The sequence below is a fragment of the Oncorhynchus gorbuscha genome, unplaced genomic scaffold (genome assembly GCF_021184085.1).
Source record: "Oncorhynchus gorbuscha isolate QuinsamMale2020 ecotype Even-year unplaced genomic scaffold, OgorEven_v1.0 Un_scaffold_3569, whole genome shotgun sequence".
NCBI classification, from domain to species: Eukaryota; Metazoa; Chordata; class Actinopteri; order Salmoniformes; family Salmonidae; genus Oncorhynchus; species Oncorhynchus gorbuscha.
This window is the reverse complement of record NW_025747775.1, coordinates 17,658-37,497: the sequence shown is the minus strand read 5'-3', so window position 1 is coordinate 37,497 and position 19,840 is coordinate 17,658. Positions and strand designations below refer to the sequence as shown.

Below are 19,840 nucleotides of genomic sequence, written 5' to 3'. Positions count from 1 at the left end.
CAAGCTCACCGAGCTAAAGTGGATATCCAGCCAGGACGCGTTATGGCAGCTCCACGCACCAGCCTTCCAGTACGTCTCCTCAGTCCGGTGAGACCTGTTCCGGCTCCACGTACGAATCCTCCAGTGATGATCCATGACACGAAGCCTCCAGTGATGACCCATGGCACGAAGCCTCCAGTGATGATCCATGGCACGAAGCCTCCAGTGATGATCCATGGCACGAAGCCTCCAGTGATGATCCATGGCACGAAGCCTCCAGTGATGATCCATCGCACGAAGCCTCCAGTGATGATCGATGGCACGAAGCCTCCAGTGATGATCTATGGCACTGAGACTCCAGTGATGATCTATGGCACTAAGCCTGCAGCGACGGTCCCAGGTCCGGAGCCTCCAGCGACGGTCCCCGGTCCGGAGCCTCCAGCGACGGTCCGGAGCCCGCAGCGACGGTCCCCAGTCCGGAGCCTGGTTTTCTGATCTACGCCTCTACATTTTTTAAAGGTTTCTGTGACCAACAGATACATATCTTTATTCCCAATCATGTTAAATCCATAGATTACAGCCTAATAATATTTATTTCAATTGACTGCTTTCCTTATATGAACTATAACTCAGTAAAATCTTTTGTTGCATTAATATTTTTGTTTAGTTGTATTTATAATAAAGGGAAATGTTACCAAAAACATAACATTGTCTAACAAATGTGAGTAATTGCCTAATTGAGGGTTTGGCTGTCCAGGTAAAGACTTAATAAAGTTATAAGATCCACAACTTGCTTGTAGTTCAAGTTCATGTTTGGGTTGATGACAAAACTAAAGCTTGTTTATTGGATTCATTAAAAGCTGTAGTTTTGGTCCTCATCCTTGTCTCTTTGAGTGTTTGTGTCCTAACTTCATTCCGGATCATGGTCCACAGCAAGGCCCAATCCTGAATGGTGGATCACATTAATGAATGACGATGTTAGGAAAAGGTGTGTGTTTATCTGCCATGCAGATCATTATCCAGTTTACCGAATTCCTGTCCTTCATGTACAATAAACCATGAATATCTGTATCACAATAATATTACAGGGCCATTACCTGAACGGATACAAAGGTCACTGCAATGTGGCTTACAGTAAATGGGGAACTTCCTTGTCACCTGGCTGGCAGCTCTAAAAGATAGTACCTCAGCCAATTATAGAGCATCATACTGTGAGTGTACTAGAAGCACTTTCTAAATCTGGAACAGAACAAAGTATTCCAACAACAATGGAAACTGCAGTAGCCATCTCTCTCACTCTGTTCATACTCTCAGGTAAAGCAGATATCTTCTTTGTCTCTTTAAACCACTTGTTACCTAGGCCATACTTTACAGCTATTTGAGTTGTACATTTACAGCGTAGTAACATTGAATGGTGTTCCTTTCCCCCTTGTGCTTGCACATAGCCATATCTGCTCAATAACCACACTTGTTGCTAATTTCACAACTACAGATTCCTTTCATAGAAATTCAATTATTGTACTATAGATGACTGTGTACAGTAGAGTACAGTAATTACACTCTGATTACCAAAGTAGGGGAGAGAACTCTCTGTCAGAGATCATGTCTTATTCAGTTTATTGATTCATGTATTTGTCAGATACCACGTGAAATTAGTAAAATGTTGATTCCACATCCTATTCTCCTGTGTTTGAACTACAAATGTTGGCTACACTCCTTTTTGTGCAAGACAGTCTGTCTGTGTTGTGTGTACGTATAGCTAGCTATGTCTGACTATTAGTGCTGTGTGATTGTTACTGGGCCTGTTCTCTGAGTCAGTCATTTAGAATGGTCCTGAATAATGGAACGTTTTAGTGTGCAGTGTGTACCACCATGTACAGTATGTTGTCTGAGCCCAGGCTCTCTGCCGTCCTGTATTCCCTCCAGGTATCTGTGCTGCTCAGGGTCTGTTTCCACAAGGTTCTGTGAATGGAGCAGAAGGAGGGACAGCGATGTTCATCACAAATCTAATCCCACCAGCCCAGCCGTTCATAACAATATCCTGGAGTGTTGGTGGAGCCAACATTATAACCTCTACCGGTGATGACTCTATAGGGCCTGGATACGGAGACAGGATCACTCTGAACAAAACTACTGGATCTCTGGAGCTCAGGAATCTGACCCTGGCTGACAGTGGAGGATACAGAGTGGCTATAACAACAGCTACAGCAGAAACAATCAATGGATCAACTGAACTGGTTGTGTATGGTAAGTCCAAGTGCCGTGACAAAGAGTTAAAGCTCAAATCCTTAAATGAAAAAATAACAAAGTGGTCGTCCCACTTCAGTTTTGGTAAAAAGCTGAGATATGGGCCTGGTGAAATTAAACAATTCTCCAATTCATAGACAGAGCTATGGATTCAAGGACTGACCATCCATTATGTGACGATTATTGTTTTAACCATCTTTGGAGGCGTGTTTACATTTATATTCTTTACAAACATTGAAGTAAAACAAGTTTACATTTTGGATTATGATGGAATTATGACGCGTTTTTAACCCACTGTGCACAGACGTCAATTCAACATCTGTTCCACGTTGGTTTAACGTAATTTCAGGTGGAAACAACGTTAATTCAAATAATGTTTCAAGTGGGAAGTTACATTCTTCAAGAATCAATATGTCATAAATGTAAAAGTCAAAAAATGTATGTAGCAATAAGGATTCGAACTTTAAGTGTTTAGTTACCATGAGGAAAGGTTGAAACAAATATTCACTTGACGTTATCATCATCATCATCAAAATCATTATCATCATCATCATCATTGTGGTATCTTTGATATTCATAAGTGTTTGTCTATGACTTCGTGTTTTACAGAGAATGTTTCTGATGCCAACATCACAGGACCATCAAACCATCTGTTTGCAGATTGGAGCTCCGCCAACTTAACCTGTGAGGCTGCTGGTAACATCACTACTATACAATGGACGAAGGAAGGTCAGCCTCTGTCTGCTGGTGGCAATATATTATTCTCAGAGGAAAACAGGAAAGTATCCATCAGTCCTGTGAAGAGACACGACAGCGGAGAATATGTGTGTAAACTCACCAACCCTGCCAGCTCTGCTACTGCCTCCTATAGAATGATAGTGAACTGTGAGTAAAGGTCTATAACTAATCTAATAATCTATGGGTCGGATTCTCAGACACAGATTAAGCCTAGTCCTGAACTAACAAGCATGCTTCCAAATAGTTTTAAATCCAGGACTAGGCTTAAAGCTGCAATATGTTACTTTTGGGCAACGTGACCAAATTCACATAGAAGTGTGAGTTATAGATCTGTCATTCATTGAAAGCAAGTCTAAAAAGCAATAGATCTGTTCTATGTGCACTATTTCTATGTTTCCACATCTTAATCCACATAGAAATGTGAGTTATAGATCTGTCATTCTTATTGAAACAGTGACGACCCATCATTCAGAGCCCCACCTATTTTGAGACCCACATTTTTAGCTAAAACTAAAAAATGTTTTAAAAAATATATTTTTGGGGAATGGTTGCCCGTTTTGCATTTTATTTTGGCATTAATAATACGTGTCACATATCAGTTTGCAAACCATGTAAAAAAATAAAATTCATAATAATAATCATTGAGTTAATAAAGCCCAATATGCAGGTGTTTCAGCCTAGCTCAGTGCGTAGGGGTTGGTAATGTTCTCTAGTTGCGCCGTGATTGGCTCAGTGTTCTGTCACTCATGGGGACACTACGTCACCGCCAAATCTAAGGGTAGAGCTAGAAAATTCAAGCCCCTTGGGTTCTGCCATAGACTTGCATTAGAAGTGCCCATCCAAGAAGGCTCAAGGTCATTGGCCACAGAGAAAATTATGTCAAATCACGTTATATCTACAGTAACTTTGATTGGACTGTTCATGTCAACATCATACTTTCAAAATTAACCACTCATTGTTGAATTTGCGATTTCCACCTTGTTGTGTAATGTTTGTGTCCAATGGCCGATGAGCCATGATACATTTTATCTATTATTTATCTTCATATGACACAGCTTGAGAAGGATTTGCCAGTAGATTGTCGACTTGATTCATGATTATGACTGCAAGCTAAGATTTTGAAAGTATGATCTTGACATGATCAGTACTTCTTATTCTTCTTCTGTGGATTTTATATGGTTGGAAACCACATGATCAGTGCATTCAAAGCTACTGTACACATAATTATTTATTTATTTGATGTCATTTTATCTGTGGCTAATGACCTTTAGCCTCCTTGGGTGGGCACTTCTAATGTAACTCTATGGCAGCACCCCAGGTGCTAGAATTTACGAGGTCTCCCCTTAGACTTGGCGGTGACATAGTGTCCCCATGAGTGACAGAACACTGAGCCAATCACGGCGCAATGCTTCATATTTTCTGCTGGCTTGCCCCACCACCACAGAAAGCACTGAGCTAGGCTGAACTGCTGCATTTTGGAGCTGCTTTACTCAAGAAAACAAAAAAAGAGATAATGTCTGTATGTGGCTATATTAACTCAATGATATATATACAGTGGGGAGAACAAGTATTTGATACACTGCCGATTTTGCAGGTTTTCCTACTTACAAAGCATGTAGAGGTCTGTAATTTTTATCATAGGTACACTTCATGTTATGCAGGTGAATGAGGACCCAACAGCGACTTTACAGAAACAGAGTTTATTCCAAGTCAAAACAGGAAAACTGAAACCCTCTAGTCAGTAGAGGGGAACAACTGGAGATGCGACCACAGACTGCAGGTCGCTTCGGGAAGGCGCAGGCCGTAGCTGATATAGACACCTGCTCACACGCAGCATCTGAAGAAGGCAAAAACACGACAGGACGGAACGAGGACACAGAACAGCAAACAATGATCCGACAAGGACAGAAGCGAAAACAGACAGAGAAATAGGGACTTAATCAGAGGGCAAAATAGGAAACAGGTGTGAAAGAGTAAATGAGGTAGTTAGGAGAATGAGGAACAGCTGGGAGCAGGAACGGAACGATAGAGAGAGAGAGAGAGAGAGGGAGAGAGGGAGGGGGAGAGAGAGGGATAGAAAGAGGGAAAGAACCTAATAAGACCAGCAGGGGGAAACGAATAGAAGAAGAAGCACAGGGACAAGACATGACAATCAATGACAAAACATGACAGTACCCCCCCCCCACTCACCGAGCGCCTCCTGGCGCACTCGAGGAGGAACCCTGGCGGCAACGGAGGAAATCATCAATCAACGAACGGTCCAGCACGTCCCGAGATGGAACCCAACTCCTCTCCTCAGGACCGTAACCCTCCCAATCCACTAAGTACCGGTGGCCACGTCCCCGAGAACGCATGTCCATGATCTTCCGTACCCTGTAAATAGGTGCGCCCTCGACAAGGACGGGGGGAAGACGAACGGGGCACGAAGAAAAGGCTTGACACAGGAGACATGGAAGACTGGGTGGACGCGACGAAGATGTCGCGGAAGAAGCAGTCGCACTGCGACAGGATTGACGACATGAGAAACACGGAACGGACCAATGAACCGCGGAGTCAACTTGCGAGAAGCTGTCGTAAGGGGAAGGTTACGAGTGGAAAGCCACACTCTCTGACCGCGACAATACCTAGGACTCTTAATCCTACGTTTATTGGCGGCTCTCACAGTCTGCGCCCTGTAACGGCAAAGTGCAGACCTGACCCTCCTCCAGGTGCGCTCACAACGTTGGACAAAAGCCTGAGCGGAGGGAACACTGGACTCGGCGAGCTGGGACGAGAACAGAGGAGGCTGGTACCCAAGACTACTCTGAAAATGAGATAGCCCGGTAGCAGACGAAGGAAGCGAGTTGTGAGCGTATTCTGCCCAGGGGAGCTGTTCTGCCCAAGACGCAGGGTTTCTAAAAGAAAGGCTGCGTAATATGCGACCAATCGTCTGATTGGCCCGTTCTGCTTGACCATTAGACTGGGGATGAAAACCGGAAGAGAGACTGACGGAAGCACCAATCAAACGACAGAACTCCCTCCAAAACTGTGACGTGAATTGCGGACCTCTGTCCGAAACGGCGTCTAACGGGAGGCCATGAATTCTGAACACATTCTCAATGATGATTTGTGCCGTCTCCTTAGCGGAAGGAAGCTTAGCGAGGGGAATAAAATGAGCCGCCTTAGAGAACCTATCGACAACCGTAAGAATCACCGTCTTCCCCGCAGACGAAGGCAGACCGGTAATAAAGTCTAAGGCGATGTGAGACCATGGTCGAGACGGAATGGGAAGCGGTCTGAGACGACCGGCAGGAGGGGAGTTACCTGACTTAGTCTGCGCGCAGTCCGAACAAGCAGCCACGAAACGGCACGTGTCACGCTCCTGAGTAGGCCACCAAAACCGCTGGCGAATAGAAGCAAGCGTACCCCGAACGCCGGGGTGGCCAGCTAACTTGGCAGAGTGAGCCCACTGAAGAACAGCCAGACGAGTAGAGACAGGAACGAAAAGAAGGTTACTAGGACAAGCGCGCGCGACGCAGTGTGAGTGAGTGCTTGCTTTACCTGTCTCTCAATTCCCCAGACAGTCAACCCGACAACACGCCCTTCAGGGAGAATCCCTCGGGGTCGGTAGAAGCTACAGAAGAACTGAAGAGACGGGATAAGGCATCAGGCTTGGTGTTCTTATTTCCCGGGCGATAAGAAATCACGAACTCGAAACGAGCGAAAACAACGCCCAACGAGCTTGACGTGCATTGAGTCGTTTGGCAGAACGGATGTACTCAAGGTTCTTATGGTCAGTCCAAACGACAAAGGAACGGTCGCCCCCTCCAACCACTGTCGCCATTCGCCTAGGGCTAAGCAGATGGCGAGCAGTTCGCGGTTACCCACATCATAGTTGCGTTCCGATGGCGACAGGCGATGAGAAAAATACGCGCAAGGATGGACCTTATCGTCAGAATGGAAGCGCTGGGACAGAATGGCTCCCACGCCCACCTCTGAAGCGTCAACCTCGACAATGAATTGTTTAGTGACGTCAGGAGTAACAAGGATAGGAGCGGACGTAAAACGTTCTTTTAGAAGATCAAAAGCTCCCTGGGCGGAACCGGACCACTTAAAACACGTCTTGACAGAAGTAAGAGCTGTGAGAGGGGCAGCAACTTGACCGAAATTACGAATGAAACGCCGATAGAAATTAGCGAAACCTAAAAAGCGCTGCAACTCGACACGTGACCTTGGAACGGGCCAATCACTGACAGCTTGGACCTTAGCGGAATCCATCTGAATGCCTTCAGCGGAAATAACGGAACCGAGAAAAGTAACGGAGGAGACATGAAAAGAGCACTTCTCAGCCTTTACGTAGAGACAATTCTCTAAAAGGCGCTGTAGAACACGTCGAACGTGCTGAACATGAATCTCGAGTGACGGTGAAAAAATCAGGATATCGTCAAGATAGACAAAAACAAAGATGTTCAGCATGTCTCTCAGAACATCATTAACTAATGCCTGAAAAACAGCTGGCGCATTGGCGAGACCAAACGGCAGAACCCGGTACTCAAAATGCCCTAACGGAGTGTTAAACGCCGTTTTCCACTCGTCCCCCTCTCTGATGCGCACGAGATGGTAAGCGTTACGAAGGTCCAACTTAGTAAAGCACCTGGCTCCCTGCAGAATCTCGAAGGCTGATGACATAAGGGGAAGCGGATAACGATTCTTAACCGTTATGTCATTCAGCCCTCGATAATCCACGCAGGGGCGCAGAGTACCGTCCTTCTTCTTAACAAAAAAGAACCCCGCCCCGGCCGGAGAGGAAGAAGGCACTATGGTACCGGCGTCAAGAGACACAGATAAATAATCCTCGAGAGCCTTACGTTCGGGAGCCGACAGAGAGTATAGTCTACCCCGAGGAGGAGTGGTCCCCGGAAGGAGATCAATACTACAATCATACGACCGGTGAGGAGGAAGGGAGTTGGCTCGGGACCGACTGAAGACCGTGCGCAGATCATGATATTCCTCCGGCACTCCTGTCAAATCGCCAGGTTCCTCCTGAGAAGTGGGGACAGAAGAAATGGGAGGGATGGCAGACATTAAGCACTTCACATGACAAGATACGTTCCAGGATAGGATAGAATTACAAGACCAATTAATAGAAGGATTATGACATACTAGCCAGGGATGACCCAAAACAACAGGTGTGAAAGGTGAACGAAAAATCAAAAAAGAAATAGTCTCACTGTGGTTACCAGATACTGTGAGAGTTAAAGGTAGTGTCTCAAATCTGATACTGGGAAGATGACTACCATCTAAGGCAAACATGGGCGTAGGCTTGTCTAACTGTCTGAAAGGAATGTTATGTTTCCGAACCCATGCTTCGTCCATGAAACAACCCTCAGCCCCAGAGTCAATCAAGGCACTGCATGTAGCACCGAACCGGTCCAGCGTAGATGGACCGACATAGTAGTACAAGATCTAGATGAAGAGACCTGAGTAGTAGCGCTCACCAGTAGCCCTCCGCTTACTGATGGGCTCTGGCCTCTTACTGGACATGAATTAACAAAATGTCCATCAAATCCGCAATAGAGGCACAGGCGGTTGGTGATCCTCCGTTCCCTCTCCTTAGTCGAGATGCGAATCCCTCCCAGCTGCATGGGCTCAGTCTCAGAGCCAGAGGAGGGAGATGGTTGCGATGCGGAGCAGGGAAACACCGTTGATGCGAGCTCTCTTCCACGAGCCTGGTGACGAAGATCTACCCGTCGTTCTATGCGGATGGCGAGAGCAATCAAAGAGTCCACACTGGAAGGAACCTCCCGAGAGAGAATCTCATCTTTGACCACTGTGTGGAGTCCCTCCAGAAAACGAGCGAGCAGCGCCGGCTCGTTCCAGTCACTAGAGGCAGCAAGAGTACGAAACTCTATAGAGTAATCCGTTATGGATCGATCACCTTGGCATAGGGAAGCCAGGACCCTAGAAGCCTCCCCACCAAAAACTGAACGGTCAAAAACCCGAATCATCTCCTCTTTAAAGTTCTGGTAATTGTTAGAACAATCAGCCCTTGCCTCCCAGATAGCTGTGCCCCACTCTCGGGCCCGGCCAGTAAGGAGTGAAATGACGTAAGCAACCCGAGCTCTCTCTCTAGAGTATGTGTTGGGTTGGAGAGAGAACACAATCTCACACTGGGTGAGAAAGGAGCGGCACTCAGTGGGCTGCCCGGTGTAGCAAGGTGGGTTATTAACCCTAGGTTCTGGAGGCTCGGCAGGCCAGGAAGTAACAGGTGGCACGAGACGAAGACTCTGGAACTGTCCAGAGAGGTCGGAAACCTGAGCGGCCAGGCTCTCCACGGCATGGCGAGCAGCAGACAATTCCTGCTCGTGTCTGCCGAGCATGGCTCCTTGGATCTCGACGGCAGTGTTACGAGCGTCTGTAGTCGCTGGGTCCATTCCTTGGTCGGATCCTTCTGTCATGCAGGTGAATGAGGACCCAAAAGCGACTTGGCGAAAACAGAGTATTTAATCCAGAATAAACTTTACAAAACAAAAAGCATAATACTACATGTAAAGACGAGAACGGACTGGAGACTTGATCGAGAACTGCAGGTTGCCTCGGGAAGGCACTTGAACCTAGCAGACTCAGACACCTGCTCACCACGCAGCATCTGAGGGAAACACGACACGACAGGGCAAAACATAGACACAGCACGGTGAATTATAAATGAGGATCCGACAGGGCAGGTACGGGAAACAAGGAGAGAAATAGGGACTCTAATCAGGGAAAAGGATCGGGAACAGGTGTGGGAAGACTAAATGATGATTAGGGAATAGGAACAGCTGGGAGCAGGAACGGAACGATAGAGAGAAGAGAGAGAGCGAGAGAGTGAGAGAGAGGGGGAGAGAGAGGGATAGAAAGAGGGAAAGAACCTAATAAGACCAGCAGAGGGAAACGAATAGAATGGGAAGCACAGGGACAAGACAAGATAATAAATGACAAAACATGACATAAAGCACGTCTTGACAGAAGTAAGGGCTGTGAGAGGGGCTGCCACTTGACCGAAATTACGAATGAAACGCCGATAGAAATTTGCGAAACCGAGAAAGCGCTGCAACTCGACACGTGACTTAGGGACGGGCCAATCGCTGACAGCCTGGACCTTAGCGGGATCCATCTGAATGCCTTCAGCGGAAATAACAGAACCGAGAAATGTGACAGAGGAGACATGAAAGGCGCACTTCTCAGCCTTCACATAGAGACAATTCTCTAAAAGGCGCTGGAGTACACGTCGAACGTGCTGAACATGAATCTCGAGTGACGGTGAAAAAATCAGGATATCGTCAAGGTAAACGAAAACAAAGATGTTCAGCATGTCTCTCAGTACATCATTAACTAATGCCTGAAAGACAGCTGGAGCATTAGCGAGACCGAACGGCAGAACCCGGTATTCAAAATGCCCTAACGGAGTGTTAAACGCCGTTTTCCACTCGTCCCCCTCTCTGATGCGCACGAGATGGTAAGCGTTACGAAGGTCCAACTTAGTAAAGAACCTGGCTCCCTGCAGAATCTCGAAGGCTGACGACATAAGGGGAAGCGGATAACGATTCTTAACCGTTATGTCATTCAGCCCTCGATAATCCACGCAGGGACGCAGGGTACCGTCCTTCTTCTTAACAAAAAAACCCCCGCTCCGGCGGGAGAGGAAGAAGGCACAACGGTACCGGTGTCGAGAGAAACAGACAGATAATCTTCGAGAGCCTTACGTTCGGGAGCCGACAGAGAGTATAGTCTACCCCGAGGGGGAGTGGTCCCCGGAAGGAGATCAATACAACAATCATACGACCGGTGAGGAGGAAGGGAGTTGGCTCGGGACCGACTGAAGACCGTGCGCAGATCATGATATTCCTCCGGCACTCCTGTCAAATCACCAGGTTCCTCCTGAGAAGAGGGGACAGAAGAAACAGGAGGGATAGCAGACATTAAACACTTCACATGACAAGAAACGTTCCAGGATAGGATAGAATTACTAGACCAATTAATAGAAGGATTATGACATACTAGCCAGGGATGACCCAAAACAACAGGTGTAAAAGGTGAACGAAAAATCATAAAGGAAATGGTCTCACTGTGGTTACCAGATACTGTGAGGGTTAAAGGTAGTGTCTCACATATGATACTGGGGAGAAGACTACCATCTAAGGCGAACATGGGCGTGGGCTCCCCTAACTGTCTGAGAGGAATGTCATGTTTCCGAGCCCATGCTTCGTCCATAAAACAACCCTCAGCCCCAGAGTCTATCAAGGCACTGCAGGAAGCTGCCGAACCGGTCCAGCGTAGATGGACCGACAAGGTAGTACAGGATCTTGATGGAGAGACCTGAGTAGTAGCGCTCACCAGTAGCCCTCCGCTTACTGATGAGCTCTGGCCTTTAACTGGACATGAAATGACAAAATGTCCAGCAGAACCGCAATAGAAGCAAAGGCGGTTGGTGATTCTCCGTTCCCTCTCCTTAGTCGAGATGCGAATACCTCCCAGCTGCATGGGCTCAATCTCTGAGCCAGTGGGAGGAGATGGTTGAGATGCGGAGAGGGGAACACCGTTAACGCGAGCTCTCTTCCACGAGCTCGGTGACGAAGATCTACCCGTCGTTCTATGCGGATGGCGAGTGCAATCAAAGAATCCACGCTGGAAGGAACCTCCCGGGAGAGAATCTCATCCTTAACCACAGCGTGGAGTCCCTCCAGAAAACGAGCGAGCAACGCCGGCTCGTTCCAGTCACTGGAGGCAGCAAGAGTGCGAAACTCTATAGAGTAATCCGTTATGGATCGATCACCTTGACATAGGGAAGCCAGGGCCCTGGAAGCCTCCCTCCCAAAAACTGAACGATCAAAAACCCCTATCATCTCCTCTTTAAAGTTCTGATACTCGTTAGTACACTCAGCCCTTGCCTCCCAGATAGCTGTGCCCCACTCCCGAGCCCGTCCCGTAAGGAGTGATATGACGTAGGCGATCCGAGCTCTCTCTCTTGAGTATGTGTTGGGCTGGAGAGAGAACACAATATCACACTGGGTGAGAAAGGAGCGGCACTCAGTGGGCTGCCCAGAGTAACATGGTGGGTTATTAACCCTAGGTTCCGGAGACTCGGAAGACCAGGAAGTAGCTGGTGGCTCAAGACGGAGACTCTGAAACTGTCCTGAGAGGTCGGAGACCTGAGCGGCCAGGGTCTCAACGGCATGACGAGCAGCAGACAATTCCTGCTCGTGTCTGCCGAGCATCGCTCCCTGGATCTTGACGGCTGAGTAGCGAGAATCCGTAGTCGCTGGGTCCATTCCTGGTCGGATCCTTCTGTCATGCAGGTGAATGAGGACCCAACAGCGACTTTACAGAAACAGAGTTTATTCCAAGTCAAAACAGGAAAACTGAAACCCTCTAGTCAGTAGAGGGGAACAACTGGAGATGCGACCACAGACTGCAGGTCGCTTTTCGGGAAGGCGCAGGCCGTAGCTGATATAGACACCTGCTCACACGCAGCATCTGAAGAAGGCAAAAACACGACAGGACGGAACGAGGACACAGAACAGCAAACAATGATCCGACAAGGACAGAAGCGAAAACAGAGAGATAAATAGGGACTTAATCAGAGGGCAAAATAGGAAACAGGTGTGAAAGAGAAAATGAGGTAGTTAGGAGAATGAGGAACAGCTGGGAGCAGGAACGGAACGATAGAGAGAGAGAGAGAGAGAGAGAGAGAGAGAGAGAGAGAGAGAGAGGGAGAGAGGGAGGGGGAGAGAGAGGGATAGAAAGAGGGAAAGAACCTAATAAGACCAGCAGGGGGAAACGAATAGAAGGGGAAGCACAGGGACAAGACATGACAATCAATGACAAAACATGACACTTCAACTGTGAGAGACGGAATCGAAAACAAAAATCCAGAAAATCACATTGTATGATTTTTAAGTCATTAATTAGCATTTTATTGCATGACATAAGTATTTGATCATCTACCAACCAGTAAGAATTCCGGCTCTCACAGACCTGTTAGTTTTTCTTTAAGAAGCCCTCCTGTTCTCCAGACCTCTACATGCTTTGTAAGTAGGAAAACCTGCAAAATCGGCAGTGTATCAAATACTTGTTCTCCCCACTGTACATTATAAATTGTTTGCAAACTGATATGTGACACGTATTAATGCCAAAATAACATGCAAAACAGTGGGGTTCAAAACAGGGTTCAAAACAGTTCGGACTCTGAATGACGGGACACCGCTGTTACTACTACAGTCTGAGGGTCTTCTGCTCTTGGGCTTACAGATGGACCAGATTCCATGACCATCCTGGGCCGACACATCGCTGAGGTGGAGTCATTCACCCTTATTTACTGCTCTGTTCAGTCTGTACCGCCTGCTACGTTCACCTGGTTGTTCAATGGGCAGCAGACAGGTGTACATGAAGCTGGATACATCATAAGGAGCGTCAGCTACAACAACAGTGGGGACTACAGATGTGATGCTCGGAATGATCTCACCGGAAATGTTATCAGTGTGGACCATAGTCTGTCAGTGAAAGGTACAATGGAATCTCTGATACAGTCACGAGAGAATCAAAGCTAATTAAATGCAAAAACGATCAACTATCACAAAAACTATTAACTATCACAACAGTGGTCATTTGTAACTCAGTTGATAAAAAATGGCACTTGCAACGCAAGGATAGTGGGTTCGATTCCCAGGACCACCCACATCTAAAAAATGTATGCATGCATAACTGAAAGTCGCTTTGGATAAAAGTGTCTGCTAAATGGCAGTAGCATCATCTGTTCTAGAGGTTGTGTTTTGTTTATGTTTGATTGATTGATTGAATCCATCCCTGTGCATTGCAGATAAAACCCCTCCACCCCTAAGCCCAGAGGGAGCAGCAGGTATAGCAGTCGCTGTGATGTTGGTAGTGGTTGCTGTAGCTCTTGGTCTCTATTTCGGCATAACTCATCAACGGTGAGTCTATGAAAATAGCGTGGTTGGTAGTGCCATTATGCTGGCAAAGTAACAAACATAATAATTGTATTTCTGGTTTTACATAGAAAACAGGAAGCCATTTGATTTCAATAGATAAAATGTCTTCCGTCAATTGTGGGGACATAACAATACATTTCAAGAAGACATTTGAGGTTTTGTGTATTAATGGTTTGCAGACCATTTAGGCTGTTGATAAAGGTCCCATAAATCAATGTTTCTGTATGATGTTTAGGAACAATTCCACAAATACTACTGAGACAGGTAAGAGAAAAACATGATCATTTTAGTCTAGTACACTTTTTTCAATTACTGTATGGTAATTGTACAGTCCATGCAAGTATTGAGATGAGAGTGGAGAGCTGCAGATGATGACCACAGTTGTCTTTTATCGTCTGTGAAAAAGAATTTAAAAATAAAAGTATTTGTTGTTTCAACTTAATTAGTCGCATGGCCTTTTTCAACCTCTATCATTGACAAATAAAATGTATTTAAGTCAACTTGACCATTTGTCAGTATAACCTACTATTCCTAGTTGAATCAATTTCAACTTTAATGTAGAGTTATCCTAACTAACACCAAATTTACTTCAGGAACCAGCCTTGCACCTGACACCAGCCATGGACCAGAAGCTAAAGGTCAGAGAGATTGTTGAATGTTGAGTATTGAGTGTTGCGAAACAATCTGTCTCATTAACACTTAAAATGTACTGTACATTATCAACTTCATCAACTGCTGATTTGTTTGCAGGTGGTCGTGTGTATGAGAATGTAGGACCTCCATTACCACCTCCAAGAGTGAGTTTCCACCACCAAATTATATAAAACACTTATGATACTTATGATGATATTGTATATCTATGTTTCCCACCATGTTTCAGTTCATTATCAGAGTTTTATCAAAAAATATATATTTAAACGTTTTTATATAAATGTTTTTATATTATTTAGTTTTAGTTTTAGCATTAGGGTCAGAAGGTAGCCTATGTGTGGGAGGCTAGGAGACATTTGTGTTATATAGTTTTTGTGTATTTTGGGGATATCACTTGCCACTGTGGTGCGGTAATGCATAAGGTGATGGGTCAGGTCATAGGTTAGCTTTAAAGGTAGACTCGGCAAGATGACGTAGATACACAAACTTAACAGTGGTAGTGGATCCATTTCCGCAAGCAGGAGCATTGAAGCGCGAGGCTACACCTCTCAGCCCAAAATGTAGAGTCAAAAAACTGTGCATAATTCATGATGGTTTTTATTTTTATTTTAGTTTGTTTTGGAGTCAAAGATAATAGTTTAGGTATAGTTTTAGTTTTTCAAGGAGGTTGGTTAATTATTTTATTTCATTTTAATTAATAGTTTTTTCACTATAAGTTTTAGTTTTAGTTTGTTATAATAATCTTGCAACTTACTGCATTGGAGCATTTTGTTATGATACCTGTTGTCACGCCCTGACCTTAGTTATCTATGTTTTCTGTATTATTTTGGTCAGGTCAGGGTGTGACGAGGGTGGGTATGTGTGTTTTCCTTGTCTAGGGGTTTTTCTATATCTATGGGTTTTTTGTATGTCTAGGTATTTGTAGGTCTATGGTGGCCTGAATTGATTCCCAATCAGAGAGAGCTGTTAATCATTTTCTCTGATTGGGGATCCTGTTTAGGTTGCCATTTTCCATTTTGGTTTTGTGGGTTATTGTCTATGTGTAGTTGTCCGTCAGCACTCGTGTTATATAGTGGCACGGTCGTTTTGTTTAGTGTTTTTTGTCATTAAAAGAAGAATGTATGCTTATCACGCTGCGCCTTGGTCTCCTCGTTATGACGAACGTGACAGAATAACCCACCAAACCAGGACCAAGCAGCGTGTGAATGAGGAGTGGACATCCTGGGCCTGGGAGAAAGATGAGTGGAGGACACCCTGGACCTGGGAGAAAGATGAGTGGAGGACATCCTGGGCCCGGGAGAAAGATGAGTGGAGGACATCCTGGACCTGGGAGAAAGATGAGTGGAGGACATCCTGGACCTGGGAGAAAGATGAGTGGAGGACACCCTGGACCTGGGAGAAAGATGAGTGGAGGACATCCTGGGCCTGGGAGAAAGATGAGTGGAGGACATCCTGGACCTGGGAGAAAGATGAGTGGAGGACATCCTGGGCCCGGGAGAAAGATGAGTGGAGGACATCCTGGAGGGAGAAAGATGAGTGGAGGACATCCTGGAGAAAGATGAGTGGAGGACATCTGGGAGAAAGATGAGTGGAAGACATCCTGGACCTGGGAGAAAGATGAGTGGAGGACATCCTGGACCTGGGAGAAAGATGAGTGGAGGACATCCTGGACCTGGGAGAAAGATGAGTGGAAGACATCCTGGACCTGGGAGAAAGATGAGTGGAGGACATCCTGGGCCCGGGAGAAAGATGAGTGGAGGACATCCTGGACCTGGGAGAAAGATGAGTGGAGGACATCCTGGACCTGGGAGAAAGATGAGTGGAGGACATCCTGGACCTGGGAGAAAGATGAGTGGAGGACATCCTGGACCTGGGAGAAAGATGAGTGGAGGACATCCTGGACCTGGGAGAAAGATGAGTGGAAGACATCCTGGACCTGGGAGAAAGATGAGTGGAGGACATCCTGCGCCCGGGAGAAAGATGAGTGGAGGACATCCTGGACCTGGGAGAAAGATGAGTGGAGGACATCCTGGAGAAAGATGAGTGGAGGACATCCTGGGAGAAAGATGAGTGGAGGACATCCTGGACCTGGGAGAAAGATGAGTGGAGGACATCCTGGACCCGGGAGAAAGATGAGTGGAGGACATCCTGGACCTGGGAGAAAGATGAGTGGAGGACATCCTGGACCTGGGAGAAAGATGAAGGACATCCTGGACCTGGGAGAAAGATGAGTGGAAGACATCCTGGACCATCCTGGGGGAGAAAGATGAGTGGAGGACATCCTGGACCTGGGAGAAAGATGAGTGGAGGACATCCTGGACCCGGGAGAAAGATGAGTGGAGGACATCCTGGACCTGGGAGAAAGATGAGTGGAGGACATCCTGGACCTGGGAGAAAGATGAGTGGAGGACATCCTGGACCCGGGAGAAAGATGAGTGGAGGACATCCTGGACCTGGGAGAAAGATGAGTGGAGGACATCCTGGACCTGGGAGAAAGATGAGTGGAGGACTTCCTGGACCTGGGAGAAAGATGAGTGGAGGACATCCTGGACCTGGGAGAAAGATGAGTGGAGGACATCCTGGACCTGGGAGGAGGTAATGGCAGGGGACAAGACCCTGCCATGGAAGCAGGTGGAGATGGAACAGGAGGAAAGGTGATGGTATGAGGAGTCAAGGCAACCACAGGAACCCCAAGATAATTTTGGGGGTTTTGGGAGGCACATGGGGCAGTCAGGCGGAGCCGAGGAGTAAACCAGAGCCAGTCAGGGAGAAGGAGGAGAGAGAAATGGGGAAGTTGGTGGAGGATGCACGGATTTGGAATAAAATAACATGTTGTCAGTTTGGTGCCACCTGAGTCAGCTCTCCGTACTCGTCCTGAATCGTGTGTTAAAGTTCCAGAACAATTGATGCCGGCTATACACACCAGGTCTCCAGTGTACCTTCAAGACACTGTTCCTGCTCCACACACTCTCCCTCCAGTGCACTTTCCCAGTCAGGTGTGTCCTGTTCCTGCTCCTGGCACTCTCCCTGAGGTGCGGGTCTCCAGCCCGGTACCACCAGTACCGGCACCACGCACTAGGCCTATAGTGCGCCTCGGCAGTCCAGTACGTCCTGTTCCTCCTCTCCGCACTCGCCCTGAGGTGTGTGTCCCCAGCCCGGCACTACCAGTTCCAGCACCAAGCCCCCAGGGTCCAGTATGCTCTGTTCCTCCTCCTAGCACTCGCCCTGAGGTGCGTGTCACCAGCCCAGTACCACCAGTGCCAGCACCACGCACCAGGCCTACAGTGCGCCTCGGCAGTCCAGAGCGTCCGGTGATGAGCCACGGTTCAGCTCAACAAAGGCGGAAGGACCAGGGTAAAGATGGGGGGGTCAGAACCAGAGCCGCCACTGAGGGTAGATGCCCACCCGGACCCTCCCCTATAATTTCAGGTTTGCGGTCAGAAGTCCGCACCTTTGGGGGGGTACTGTCACGCCCTGACCTTAGTGATCTATGTTTTCTGTATTATTTTGGTCAGGGTGTGACGAGGGTGGGTATGTGTTTTGGTCTAGTCTAGGGGTTTTTCTATATCTATGGGGTTTTTGTATTTGAATTGGTTCCCAATCAGACAGCTGTTTATCATTGTCTCTGATTGGGGATCCTATTTAGGTTGCCATTTCCATTTTGATTTTGTGGGTTATTGTCTGTGTAATCGCCTGTCAGCACGTGTTATATAGCTTCACGTTCATTTTTGTTTCTTTTTAGTGTTTTTCCTTCATTTAAAGAAGAATGTATGCTTATCACGCTGCGCCTTGGTCTCATCAATATGCCGAGCGTGACACCTGTAATGAAAAGGAGTACTCTCCGATACACAATCTTTGATACACCACATTGTCCCTGACTAGCCTATCTATTAGCTAGATGATTTAAACAAACTTACTCAATGTGTCTATTTTTGTCTTCTCTACCGGAAATCCAGGGCTCCAACATATACAACAGAAGTTTAAAGTGGTAAGTTTTAACTTTTTATTGCATCCTCATTATGATATTACCTTTGATAATACTTGCTTTATAGTTGTCTCAATCTCTCTCCCTCGCTCTCCCTGACTTAGAGCAGCTGATTTCAACTAATCTTGCACAGTTGGAGATGGATTCACCCATCAAGTTTTACACCGTAATCAAATAAATGCAGAGAGGGCAAACATTCACTGGAGGACCAGCCAAGAAGACGAGAAACTAGACCCTACTGGACTCCACTACTGAGTAGACACTGGTCTTTGTACTGTACAGCTCAGCCATCCAGCTATGTATACAGTACTTGCTCAATGTAAATATGGAATAGGCAACTATAGAGGACAAATTATATCCTCTTAAATTGCACACACCAGTTGAGGTCTGACTAATTGGAATCAGCTTTCTCTGGTCAGTGTCATCAATAGGGGCGTTTTCAGAGAAACCTCCCCTACTGAAACACATTTCGCAACAGGTAACAGCAACTTTTTTTCCCACTGAAAGGACAAAGATGAGAGGCAGTTTGCGTAATCCTGTTATGCTTGCTGAATCCTCACAAACCTAGTGAGGACTAGACTGCCTATGTGGCTCTGGCCAAAAGAAGTGCACTATATAGTATGTGAAATATTAACTGAAATTCCAATAAAAGAATGGTGTTAAATGTTGTATTCGTCTCATGAACTGAACCTGCTCCATGTATGACTTATCGGTTCCCATAGCTTTGTTAGACAAGTCTTACATTCCTGAGTCGCCACTAGAAGGGAGGGTGGAGTTGGCTAATGCTTTCAGAGGCTCCATCACTATAAAATATGTGGAGATGATGGGAAATGCACCTTTAAATGGGCAGGCTCCATCAGTGGCACACTTAAAGACACAACCACCGTCACTGTGCTGGGTGTCAGTAACTCCCAAGGGTAATGTGAGTTATCCTATCAAACAAATGTTATTTATTATGCATTTATCATTCTGTAATGCTCCTGTCTAGTAATCCATGCCGTAAAATACCCTAAAGAACAAGAGATGGTGTGGGAAATCAAGGCTGTGTGTGTAACCAGGCTGTATTGTGTTTTCAGAACCATCATCAGTAATGTTGTCAGTGGGGTCTGTTACTAGGATTGTGATAGCAGTGCTTGTAACGCTGATTGTCATCTGAGTGAGAAGCAATCCAAATATAACCCTTCCTACACACCTGCATGCACGCACATGCGGTACGTGCACACGCTCGCACATGCAGTACGTGCACACGCTCGCACATGCAGTACGTGCACAC

The 19,840-nt window shown here is 46.5% G+C and overlaps 1 protein-coding gene across 2 annotated transcripts; it reads left to right on the top strand.

Annotated features, from left to right (window-relative positions):
* The first annotated feature begins 1,135 nt into the window (after positions 1-1,135).
* On the top strand, positions 1,136-19,236 carry LOC124027929 (carcinoembryonic antigen-related cell adhesion molecule 6-like). Of its 2 annotated transcripts, none has more exons than XM_046340134.1 (10): positions 1,136-1,293; positions 1,906-2,226; positions 2,836-3,111; positions 13,234-13,488; positions 13,802-13,913; positions 14,167-14,195; positions 14,525-14,569; positions 14,682-14,728; positions 18,539-18,570; positions 18,677-19,236. In XM_046340134.1, the coding sequence occupies exons 1-10, from the start codon at positions 1,248-1,250 to the stop codon at positions 18,678-18,680; spliced, it is 1,167 nt and encodes a 388-aa protein (XP_046196090.1). In that variant the 5' UTR covers positions 1,136-1,247; the 3' UTR covers positions 18,681-19,236. The 2 variants fall into 2 exon arrangements, with proteins under 2 accessions (XP_046196090.1, XP_046196091.1); XM_046340135.1 differs by having other exon boundaries at positions 18,672-19,236.
* The last annotated feature ends 604 nt before the right edge of the window (positions 19,237-19,840 follow it).

Coding starts and splice junctions, on each gene's coding strand:
- LOC124027929 (XM_046340134.1), top strand. CDS start 1,248: ATGGAAACTGCAGTAGCCATCTCTCTCACTCTGTTCATACTCTCAG. Junction 14,196..14,524: donor CACAAATACTACTGAGACAG/GTAAGAGAAAAA, acceptor AATTTACTTCAG/GAACCAGCCTTGCACCTGAC. Junction 14,729..18,538: donor CTCCATTACCACCTCCAAGA/GTGAGTTTCCAC, acceptor CCGGAAATCCAG/GGCTCCAACATATACAACAG.